Below are 12,780 nucleotides of genomic sequence, written 5' to 3' on the forward strand. Positions count from 1 at the left end.
TCAGAAGGTCAAGGTCAAGGGTCCTCTGTTTTCTCTCATTTGTGGAAGTTAGAGAGGAAAAAGCAAAGAGAGAGAGAGAGAGAGAGAGAGAGAGAGAGAGAGAGAGAGAGAGAGAGAGAATGGAGTGGGAATCTCATGGAAATCAAAGGGAGATCAATAAAGAAAAGGGGCTAGGGGATGGGAGGTGAGGAGGGAGGGGAGAAATGCTGGGGGTGATATTGACCAAATTACATTGTTATATTGTGAGCATGTATGAAAAAGTAAAAATAAACCCCGAGGTTATGTACAACTCTAATGCACCAACAAAAAAAAAAATGTGGAAAAAACTCCTCAGACCTCCCCTGCTTCCCAACATTCCTCTCCACCCCTCTTTGCTGTGTCACACTCTTCTTTCCCTTTTCCACCAACAGGTAAAGTTTCCTTGCCTTACCTTGATTGTTGCCCCCAGTTTTTTTAAAGTCAAGTCTAGTTCAAGCACTCAGGCAACACTGAATGGATTGGACTTACTGCTATGTACTCACCACTATAATCAACATGTCATATTTACTTCGTCTAATTTTTTTTTTAACAAAAAATAAGATGTCATAGGATCAAAATTGAGAAACTTAGATTTGGGTATTTTTACTAAAGTGCTGGTGAACCCAGACCTGTCCTTACACATCTTGGGGTGCAGCTCGGCATCTGAGCCCCCTTTTTAGAGCGCCTTTGACCTCCTTGTTGCGAAGGCTGTAGATGAACGGGTTCAAGGTCGGTGTGACCACTGCATACACCACGCTGGCCAGGCGGTCGTAACGCGAGGAGTAGGCAGATGAAGGTCGGAAATATACCGACAGGACAGAGCCAAAGAAAAGCGACACCACCACCAGGTGGGCCCCGCAGGTGGAGAAGGCACGGCGACTGCCTCCTGCCGACCGCACTCGAAGCACCGCGTCAAGGATGTGCGCATAGGAAAGCGACACGAGAATCAGTGGGGTCAGCACCACTGCCAGGCCCTCGGAGAAGATGGCAGTCTCTGCGGTGGACGTGTCCGAGGTCGCCAAGCTCAGCATCACCGTCATGTCACAAAAAAAGTGACGCACGGGGGCAGAGTGGGGGTAGGAGAGCGCCGAGATGAGCAGGGTGTGGAGAAGGGAGTGCAGGTGAGCCACCGCCCAGGACGCACCCACCAGCGCCCTGCAACGCCAGGGTGTCATGACCGCGGTGTAGTGCAGTGGCCGGCAGACCGCCACCGCGCGGTCATAGGACATGGCCGCCAGGAGGTAGCTCTCGGTGATGCCCAGAGCCACAAAGAAGTACATCTGGGCAAAGCATGCTTGGAAGGATATGGCCTGAGCTGGGTAGAGCAGGCTGACCAGCAGTCGGGGGACCGTGACCGTGGTAAAGCAGGCATCCACAAAGCTCAGGTGACCCAAGAAGTAATACATAGGGGAGCACAGAGCCCCATCGGTCCTCACCAGTACCACCATGCTCAGGTTTCCCATGGCGTTGAACAGATAGATGCTGAGGAAGAGCAGGAACAACACTGGATGGGCAACTGTGTCATCCATCAGGCCAAGGAGGAGGAACTCGGGGCCGGATGTGAGGTTGACCAGAGCCATGGAGTACCTGGCCAGGTGGGAATGCTGAGAAGTGAGAAGAGACAGCAGGTCTAAGTTCTGAGGAACCCCAGGGGGACTTCCTGTATGTTGAGGTTCCATATGTAAATTTTTATACACATCCCAAACACAGAGTGTTTACAAAAATTTTGATAATTTAGATTTTTGCTTGCTAAAACAGATTGAAAACCACATTGCTCACTGAACGATCCTAATTTTATGAAGAAACCACATTTCACAAGGGTGTTCTAAGGTACTGATTGGAAGTCTCAAGTTTTGTTGTCATACCTGATTTTGAGTCTTCACTTTACTAATAAAGTAGTATGTCTTCTCTGAGCCTCGGTTCCTTCTTCTTTAATGAGGAAAATACTAATTTCTATCCTTGGACTTGGTAATGAGGATAAAGTGAATAGTAAATTTAAAATTGTTAGCACACTGCCTGACACATAATAAGTTGTATAACTTTTATCTGTCTACTCATCATTAGTTTATCATCATCATCATCATCCTCATTATCATCATCATCACCTATTTAGTCAAAGAGTCAGGACCCAGGCCATCTAAATACTAATCTAAATCTCTTCACCAGACACCTTACTGCATTTGCCATTCATTTTCACCACTCATTATGTGCTAATTCACAAATCAATCATTTTTTTTCTGTAATGTATCATGTAGTAAATACTTTAGGCTTGTGGGCCATACAGTTTCTGTTGTAACCACATCACTCTGATTTTGTGGTGCAAAAGCAGTGGCCCACAATAAGTAAATGTATGGCCATGGCCATGTTGCCATAAAACTTTATTTACAAAACAGGTGGAAGACTGGACTTTCCCAGTCAGACATGATTTGTTGACCCCCGTATAGGATACTGTGGGAGACTGCAAGATAGAAGAGTCTCAGCTTCTACCCTCAGTTAGATCTGGAGCAACATGCAGAGTATCTTAGTATGTTTCTAATTTCATGAACCACATTGGAGTAAATTATTTTTCCTGGAGGAGCTTGGGAAGAATTAAACAAAGGGGGTGGAACTTGAATCAGGCCCTGAAGAATGAATAGGAGTTCATGAAATAGACATGCTCTGGTGTAGGAGGAGAGGGTACTCCTGAGAGTGGGAAGAGACTGTGTGGAATTGTTGGTAGAGAAGACATGGACTAGAAAGAGTAAAGCATCCACATTATGACACTGAGACCCTGGGCAAAGCTTATTCTTGCTCTTATCTCAGTGTGTAAAATTGATTGTACATAAAACTATTACATTTCTCACATAGCCAACGACTCCAGTGATTCCAGAAATAATGCACTCATTTTGTCTCCTATTCAATTTCTTCCTTAAAACACCACAATCTCTTGTTGTTCCAAGGTCTTTACAAGAGTCCTGCTACTAAGCTAATCTGCCCACCCTTTGCCAGGAAAACTGGTCAGGCTTTGATGAGATCCCAGAGAATGGACCAAGTCAGTGCCTGACAAAAAGACTCCTCTCAAGAAGAAACTGCATCGCCCTGCCTTGTCCAGTGAACTGTATACAAAATGCATCCGAAATTATTTGTTGAATTAAGTTTTTTTGAAGAGCAGTGAGTGAAAAACAGAAATGAAGGGAGGGTAAAGAAGAGAGGATGTATCCTGCTTTCATTTTTCTGCTTCTCTGTCATTGTCACCCGTTAGCCGTCCCAGAGAAATCACCCTCTTAGTTTCTGCAAGCCTTACTCATTGGCCCATCACAGAATAGGAGCATGGGAGAGCTGGACTTTGGCACCCCTCAAATCTATCCATTTTTTTTAGTGCACTATTCTCCTTTACCCTTGACCTTGACCTTCACTTCCCAACCCCTCCTCAGGCAGCTGTGTGATGCAGTAGAAAGAGCATTGGCTGTGAAGTCACAGCCACATGGACTTTGATCCTGACTGCTGTGTAAACATGGATCCTCCTTCATTTAATCTCCAGTCATCTCATCTAAGAAATGAGGATATTGATTCCTGCTTTACATGGCTGATGTCAAGATTGAGTGAGGTAATGTATGTACAAGGAGTAGCAGAGAATGGATGCTGATAGATCTTGGTTCCTTTTCCCCTATATAGAAATCCACTGGCTTTTTTCTATGGCTTCTTGAAATGGTTCAGTCCAGTACTGGAGGGATATAGTTATTTAGTTGTTTTTCTTAATCTCAACTAAAAAACTTAATTTTCTGCAAGAAATGACACCAATTTTGGCCTCTAGGGACAACACGTGCCAAATCTACTTTCTCTGCATTTTTTGTTTTTTGGATTTGTTTGTTTTGTTTTATTTGTTTGTATATAGCTATCAAGGGGATCTATTCTGGACCTACAGATGTTTTCTTCAACCTGAAGATCACTGGAGCCTTAGATCCTTTCTTACAAGATCTTATTTCCGGTCCTTTTTCATTCACTCTTTGCTTTGTCAATGTTTTCTCAGCAGGAATTGGGCACGGTGTTCAAGCTGGGGTTGATCTGTGTGGAGTTCCCTGGGTCAATAAAATGGCTCAAGCTCACCATTCATGCCTATTTATTGAGTGCTTGCTGGGGGAAGGCATTGTGGGCTCTGGGGCTACAGAGGTAAGGCAGCCATTGTCCTTGACCTCCAGCTGTGCACAATGGGATAAGCACTACTTTAACTGTATGAACAAAGTGAGGGTGATTTCCTCTGCCTGGCTGATATAGGGAAGATCCCACAGAAGGGGTGAGGATCAAATTAATTTTGGAAGAATGAATACAAGATCACTTGGGGAATGGGAAGGGGAGGGCAGGTTGGGGAGAGAGAATGTGAAAGCAAAGGAAGATAATTTTTTTGTGTGTGGGAGAGTTGGAGCTAAAATGTGGCTTCTTCCTCCTTAATACTTAATGCAGAGTGGATGGAGAATGGGGTGCGAGGAAGACAGGACTCATGGTAAGAGGATAGCAGAGAAACATTGGGTTCTCTCACCTGAAGGGCAGCATGCCAGACCTCAATCTCTTCTGCAGAGTCTGTGGGCTCATCTCTCTCCTGGCCAGAGGTCCCCAGTCTTGGGGACAGGTGTGTGATCATCCATCTTAGCCCAGAGGCTTCAGTGTGTTTCCTGTGGGCTGTGACAACGGTACTATGTAGAGAGAAGCAGAGAGACAGAATTGCAGGGAATTCCTGAGCCATGCTCTTCCCACTCAGCTTACTGCCCAGACAGACTCTTTGCTGCCTGTTGGAATCTGTGCAGACTTCTCACCCTGGTGTCCAAGGCCTTCCAACATCGCTCCTGATATTCTCTCCAGTCTTCCCCCCCAACTGCTTCCATAGGATGCTGCTTCCCCTGACCCCAGCCAGGCTGGCCTTTTTGCTACCTCTTACAGCTTTCTCACACGCCTCCCCTGCCCTCTCTACCCTATCTGGAATGTTTTTTCTACTCTATTCCAATATCCAACTCTGGTTCCGCTTCCTCCCAGAAGCCCCGTGCCCTTTCTGGACTCTGCAGCCCCCACATGTGCCTCTCTCCTCGGTCTCTTGTAACTCTCATTGGAACTCGGCCCTCCTTTGCTGACACTAAAGTGACTTCTTCTGCCGTGATGCTCCTCTTCCCCACTAGATGATGAGGCTTCTGACGACAAATAGTTATCTTTTCCCATCTGACCCTTGGTCTTGCACAGGGGTTTTCCCTAACACTCTCGACAGTCAGGGAAGGCTCCAGAGAAGAGGTGGCACTTGAGCAGGGCCAGCTAGAAGGTGTTCACTGGACAGACAAGGGTGGAAGATAATTTTAGAGAGAATAAATAACACATACGAAAGAAATTACAAAGGAAGCTTTAGGGAAGTTACTTAATGTCTTTGAGCTCCATTTTTTTTTCTAAAAATGGATCATTATACCCTCCTCATGGTATAATGGTTGAAGCAAAACCCAGCAAATAATAGGTGCTTAGTAAATGTCAACCCCCCACCTCCTAACTCTTTTCAGTGAGGAGATAGGTTCACTGGATTCATGTCAGTTCTCCCTGAAATGTCTGGCACAGGACTGGGGTTCCTGGGTACTGACCTGCTTCTGTTGATGCAGGACCCTTTTCCTGAGGCCCAGATATTATGGGCATTGCTTTGAAGGAGGTAGGAAGGACTAACTTAAAATAGAGAAATGAAGCAGGGATGCATCAGATAGATGTAGAACCAGTGCCGTGTCTCCCACACAAGTTGCTGCCCTAAACCCTACTGCAGACAATGTCACTCAGATACACCAAGACACAGAAGTACGCAGGACACACACCTGCACAAAGGTGCAGGGATATCTTGATACACTCAGATACATGGGCATGCCAGTCATGCACTCACTCACTAGGACAGGATCACACACATGCAAGCACACACGGACAGTCATAGTCACTAACACACAGACACAGACATGATCCGTGCACTACAGAAAACACAGCACATGTGCCACTTACATATGAAGACATACACACAGATCCCCACACACATAAATGACAGAGACACAGAGGACACCTCAGGGGGTCCTCCCAGACATAGTGGGACTCAACACAGGTTCACACATAAACGCCTGCTCGCTGCTCCCTCCCCCCTTCCTGCCCTTGCTCAGGTCTGTCTGCCCTATTAGAGAGGTAGTGGGCAATGGTGCACAGGGGAGACCATCACTGGCCCCTGCACTCTCAGTCTTGGGGGCTTCTATCCAATTCCATGAATCCAGTCTCTTCCTGGACAGACCAGATTCTTCTTTCAATGGGGTGAAAAATAACTTTCTCCTTGATGACAGTGTTAACCCGAAATAAGCTTTTCCCATTTCAAACATCTCCTTCCCTCCTCTAATTCTCTCTGCCGACATCTCACTCACTTCTTCAATAATCTGTTCAACGATCTTACCTGTTGTGTCTACTCCGTGTCAGGCAGGCACTGGAGCAGAAGGCAGGAGAGGGCATTCAGAGATGAGCAAGACATTGTCAAGGGGTTCCCCTTCCTGTCTTGATAGCAGGCAACTGGTAATGATTCTTAGATATCATCTTACTCAATACTGTGTTATAAGCCAGGGAAACAGCACCTGGAGAAGACTGTGCCTAAAGCCATTCAGCAATCAGGGGATGAGCCAGGATTCCAGTTCTAGGTTCTGAATCCCACCTGTGGTTAGTCACTTCCCTGTGCTGTCTGCCACACGTGGGCAGGTACTTATTTAACTCTCTTCCTCAGGCACTTGACCTACCTACCTTGCCTTTCTCCTGTGATTATTCTACTCCCCGCCAACAAGTCTCCTGCCTGTCAACTCAACTGTGGGCATGATCAGGCTCTGGCCACCACAACACAGACCCAGGGGCTGGTCTCCTTGCAGCTGAGGGGAAGTTATGGCAGGTGTACCCTGGAGAGGAAGACTTGGCTCCACAGTCAAAGGTGGGAGGGGTGACAGGCAGGTCAGAGCAGAGGGGGTCACCTGCTAATTAATTAACCAGGAGACTCCATGGGGAGCTAGAGCAGCCTCTGTGATCCCTGGCCCCATGGGGACCCCTCAGCCCTCAGCCAGCCTGGCTTCCCCTCACCTACCCTGCTAAAAATATAGAGTGGGACACTAGGAGCAAAGGTATTTGGGATCCAGGAACTCAGATTGACAGTCCTTAGTGTGGTGGCTGGCTGTGCTAACCCACCAGGCTCAGAGGGTAATGCTGTCACTCCTCAGCTTCCTACTCAGGGAAAGACCCAAGAGGGCTGGTTAAAGACCCATGGCCAGGAGACACAGTCCTCTTCTCCCTGGCTTTTTCCATGTGGAACTTCCACCATCACTCCAAAGGTTGCAACATCACCATGTGACTCCTTGCTTACCAAGGAGCTCCTCCTCCCAATCCCCATGTGAGAAGAGCATTGTGCCAGAGCTGAGACCTGGATGTCCATCTCCCAGTGTGGCCCCAGCATCCCTTCCCTGGGCCCCAAGGCCCACCTTGGCCCCAGAAGTCCAGCCTAACCCAGAAGTCAAGGGAGGGGAAGAAGAGTCACAGGTACTGGCAGTCACCCCAGGACAGCAGGACTGAGATTGGGGCAGCTGAGCCTCGCATCCCAGGTGGAGCTGCTCTTACTGGACTTGTGAGGTACTGCCCTCGCTCCATGGCCAGATTGGAGATGCTAGGATCTCAGTCCTGTCCAGCTTGTGCCAAAGCAAATTGGAGTCTGCTTCTCATTTCAAAGCCTCTTTACTGTCCAGACGTCCTCACTGACCTCAGCAGAGAATCTTCCTGGATCTAGAGTAGTACACTCAATTTCCCAGGCTGGACCAGTGTCTCCCAAGCTTGCTCTCTCTGTCTCTGTCCTGTGCTCTTCATTTGCCAAGCTGCCTTATAATGCTTATGGAGATGATAGTCCCATCTCATGGGATGAAATTCTCCAGCTCAACCATTCATGGCAACATTTATTCACTTTTCTTGGGGATGACCAGCCCTTTTGATCTCCCAGGAAAGTCAGAGGAGTCTGGGGTGTGAGTGGGACATCCAAGTCCTGGCTGCAGATAGACTCTGGACAAATTCACTTCTCTGCTCTGGGTATGTTTCCCCATTGGCACATCAAGAAGGGTGAACCAATGGCATTGGTTCATTTTTGAAGATGTAAAATTGTGGGGATCCACCCTTGATAGTAAATATTCAGTTTGGGAGAGAGGACTTGAGCACCAATAGTTGCAATGCTGTACTGCCCCCAACCAGTACGGGCAGCTAAACTAAAGGTTGCTCGAGTGAACCTCCTAAGGTATCAAATAAAACACAGACACACAATTTACCTTTAATTTAAGCCCCAGGACAGCTCCTCTGCCCACGGCTTCAAGCCCTCCAAATGGGAGAGTGAGGAATGTCACAAGATGGGGGCAAGAGAGAGAGCTAGCATGTTCAGGACTGGTCTTTTATTGGGGGGAACTCTCATTCTTTAGAAATTTCCAACCAATAAAGGTCAAGAGGGGCAGGGTTACAAGGACAGGTAAGGTAACTTTACCACTGGGGCTGTAGGAAGGCACGCCTATGCATGAAGACACATTTGCAATATTTTTCCTACTTCCAAGATTGGGGCTGCCTTCTAGAGCCAATTGATGTGGCCAGATCACGGGAAGTGACCAACAGCGCCTCACCAATCAGGGAAGGAAAATGCTGGTTGACACATGACACGATTGCCTCCCACAATGCTGGGCAGTAGCCCTCTTTAATACTGAGCATTTGCTTTTCATTATTAACCACAGACCTTAAATTTAAAAAATATTTAACAAGATGGCATTCATGTAATGATTACACTGTTTCATCAGGTGGACATGCCACAAGTTATTTAATCATTATTGTAATGTTGAAAAAATTACTGAAGAAGGTGTGCCAATTTAGGCCTATTTTTTAAAAAAATATTTATTTTTTTAGGTGTAGATGGACACAACACAATGCCTTTACCTTAATGTGGTGCTGAGGATCGAACCCAGGTCCCACCCGTGCTAGGCGAGCACTCTACCACTAAGCCACAATCGCAGCTCCTAGGCCTATTTTTTTTCTTTGAAGTTTTCCTAAGACCCCAGATAGGGAAGCCAGGGTCAAATAGATGACCATTACTATAACTCCTGAAAGCTGTGGAGGAGTTCATCAAGAAAACTTTTTACTAATGGCATGGCATTAGCAATGGCTATATGTACCTCCTTGACACTGTAAAATATTTTTATTATTATTTAATATTAATTGTTTTTTCTTGGTTTTTTGGACTGGTGAAAAAATCTTGTTTTAATTTCTTTTGATTATTAAATGCATCTCTTGTACCACAACATGAGGTTTACCTGTGATCCCCTGTCTTTACTTGCCTGTTTTCTGAACAGTATAATCAACTCTAAACCCAGGTCTGATCCTGTCTTGTTTTCTTTAATGTAAACTATTTTAAATAAACTCTATTTTATATCAGCCTAGTTCTAATTCTCAAACGAATGAATAAATAAATGATATCATCAAGTTTTACATGGTTTGAACTGGTTTGTGGAGCAACTTCCAAAGATGTTGTATAATTGGCAAGGTGTGGTGGCCCATGCCTGTAACCCCAGTGACATGGAAGGCTGATACAGGAGGATTGCAAGTTCAAGGTCAGCCTTAACAATTTTGCCGGGCCCTGTCTCAAAATAAAAAACAAAAAGGGCTAGGGCTGTGGCTCAGTGGTTAAATGCCCCTGTGTTCAATCCACTATACAAAACATAGATCAATAAAGTATTCCACGTGAACACAAGTTGCAATGTAATAAACCTAAACAAAACTGAGTTCTTGTGATATTTATATCTCCTTCTAATGTATCAAAGTGAAAAATTACACTCTATTTCTTTCTGCTATATAATTGTTAGCATCACTATTTTGTGAAAAGGATATCACATGAGTTTTAATGAATTCTTCTTAGGTATCTTCTAGGGCAGAAGATGTTAAATCAGTTAAAGACAATATTTTAAACTTTGTAGCTCTGCTTCCTAAACTGTTAATCTTAAATAAAACGTGTGTAAGAGTCACCTGTGACCATATAGTAAGGAACACACGTTAATATCTCTGATATTCACAGCATAAGGCATACCATTAGGTGTAGAAAACATTGGAATATAGAAATCAAGACTTCTCAGTAAACAGTCTATAAAGAAATATCAATTTGTCAAAAAATTGTGAGAGTGTTCTTAACAGGAATAAATTGTTAGGTTTTGTTGTTAGTCAAGATAGTTGCAAATATGATCTGAGGAAATGAAGTAAAGTGAGAGTCCTCTTGAAGAAACATAGTAAGAAAGAGAATACAACAGAGTCAGACTTGGTATTAAGAACCCATATCATTTAAAAATTAAAATTTAAAGGTGATAAAATATGCAAACTAGAATAAAATAAAATCTTATATGTGAATAATGTTGGGTCCTCATAAACATGCTTAGGATGGGGGAATCTTCCACATACCATTTTATTTAGAACTCAGAGACAAATGCATGTTTGAAACAACAAACACTGAATATGTAAAATGGAGAGAGAAAACTTGCTATTCAGGAAGAAAGACAATACCTAAAAGAAAGTGGAATTCAACCCAAAGATTGATAAGATGCAGATGTGAAGAATTCAGTCCCTACATATATCATGATGTAAGTAGATGGGTACAAAGACAAAGTTTATGAGATGATTGCAGACATTTTAAGGAGGAGAAGTTGGGCTCAATTCTGTCTCTAGGAGTTGTTTGAGAAACCAGTCCAATTTGATGGGCTAGATCATGCTTTTACTCAACCAACCAAAAACATTGCCTTTCTGTGGATGGACATGTAATGCCAGATTCATGGGACCCCAGTAGACCTCCAGGAGCCGAATCAGATGCAATCACACAAGAGTCTTCATTGCAAGCTTGAGCCTGGACTCACAACCGTTCCCGACACAGCGGTCCCAGGGGGTGAGTCCCGGTCCTTTTTCCAGTGAGGTTTTATAGGTTTTGGGGGGATACTCTATGCGTCACAACATCACACAGCAAATCATTCCATACCACAGGAAAGTCAAACAACAACTCTTAACATTGATTAGCACATTCACTGACAGGAACAAGTTGGGTAGGGGTGATTGGTTAGTACAAGAGGGGGATTTGTTTGCACTGATTGTTTTAAGCCACGAGGGGAGTACGTGCTGAAATACATGGTTTCCCAATATGTTATCAACCACCATAAACTACTGGGGGGGGGTCATCTGGCATCCCAGGTATTTCCCTGTCTCATGCTGATTGGAGGTTGCTAGGGGGTTGCTATGGGTCCTCACCTAGCCTAACTGAGTCAGGGACACCTGGTGCTGCAGATCTCTCTTGTTATTTGTAGACAAACAACTCAGCAGGATAGGTATGTGCTTAGAAGTGCTCTGTGGGTTTTTCCAAGGACAAGGGTCACGCCCCCTTCCTTGGACAGGCTTTGCTCTGAGGTAGAGGCTGGTTTCTCAAAAATGGAGTCACATCAGTTTCTCAGACATGGTCACTGTGGCTGGGAACTTGCTCACTGTCCTGGCCATTGGTGCCAACACATGTCTCTACACCTGGATGTACTTTTTTCTCTTCAACGGGTTCCATGTAGACATCCTTTACACCTCCACCACCATACACGAGACTTGCTGGACATCTAGACCCAAACTAAATCCATCGACAACTCAGGATACCCAACTCAGTTCTACTTCTTCCAGATCTTTGGGCACATGGACATGTTTCTCTGGACCACAGTAGTCTGCAAACTCTATGTGGCCATCTGCTCATGAGGAAACAACTATGGTAACACCTTTCTTTTTTTTTTCTTTTCTTATATATAACTAATGTACAGTAAAGTGCATAGATCAGTAAGTTCCGTTCAATAATTTTTGACAAATATACATACCTGTATTATCATCATTCAAGTCAAGTAGATAGGACATATCTATTATCCTAGAAAGTGTTTCATGCCCTTTCTAGTCATCCCTCACCCTGAGACAACCACTGATATGATGTCTGTTGTCACCAACCTGTTCATAAACTTCATCTGAATGAAATAAGACGAGTGTACTTAGGTTTGGCTTCTTATCTATCTCCTATCTGCATTGTCTCAACTGTCCTGAGTTGTCTTTTCTCAAGAGAAGCACCTATGATCCTCAATTTGCTGTTGTCTCCCTGGTCTACAATCCAGCAGTCACTGTGCAGTTCACAGTGGTAATGCAATGATAAACCCTTTTACCTAAAGCCCCAGAAAAAAAGTATTAAGTATGAAGCATGGGGGTGGGGCGACTGGGAATTGAAATCAGGGACGCTTAGCCATTGTGCTACATACCCTACCCTTATTTATTTTTTGATACAGGCTTTCACTAAGTTGCTGAGGGGCTTTGCTAAATTGCTGAGGCTGACTCTGAACTTGTGATTCTCCTGTCTCAGCCTCCTGAGCCACGTAGATTACAGGTGTGCACCACCATGCCTGGCATGAAGGATTCTCTTGAGGTAAATTTCAGAGCCCAAATCTCTTTATGGTCTCAGTAAGGCAGGAAAAAATGGGCTTAGAAAAACTGAGAGAATACGCTAATAAAATGAATAACAATGCTAAGGTAGCAGCTACAATTTGTTGAAAATCGATTAGGCATTACATTCATTTCTCATAAATATATCAACATTTAAAATTCCTAATAGTTCCATGAAGTATAGCATTATTATATTCATTTTATAGATGATAAAACTGAGGCTGAGCTGTGAGTTACCAAAAGTTATACAAA

General features: G+C 44.5%; 1 protein-coding gene across 1 annotated transcript; it reads right to left on the bottom strand.

The window, feature by feature from the left end:
• Nucleotides 1-653: 653 nt before the first annotated feature.
• On the bottom strand, nt 654-4,628 carry LOC308635530 (olfactory receptor 1L4-like; the record flags this gene model as incomplete). Its single annotated transcript, XM_081269946.1, has 2 exons — nt 4,535-4,628; nt 654-1,622 (listed from the first exon to the last, which is right to left on the bottom strand). The coding sequence occupies exon 2, from the start codon at nt 1,596-1,598 to the stop codon at nt 654-656; it is 945 nt and encodes a 314-aa protein (XP_081126072.1). The 5' UTR covers nt 1,599-1,622; nt 4,535-4,628.
• Nucleotides 4,629-12,780: the final 8,152 nt, after the last annotated feature.

This window comes from Spermophilus citellus, assembly GCF_964194105.1.
Source record: "Spermophilus citellus genome assembly, chromosome: 17".
NCBI classification, from domain to species: Eukaryota; Metazoa; Chordata; class Mammalia; order Rodentia; family Sciuridae; genus Spermophilus; species Spermophilus citellus.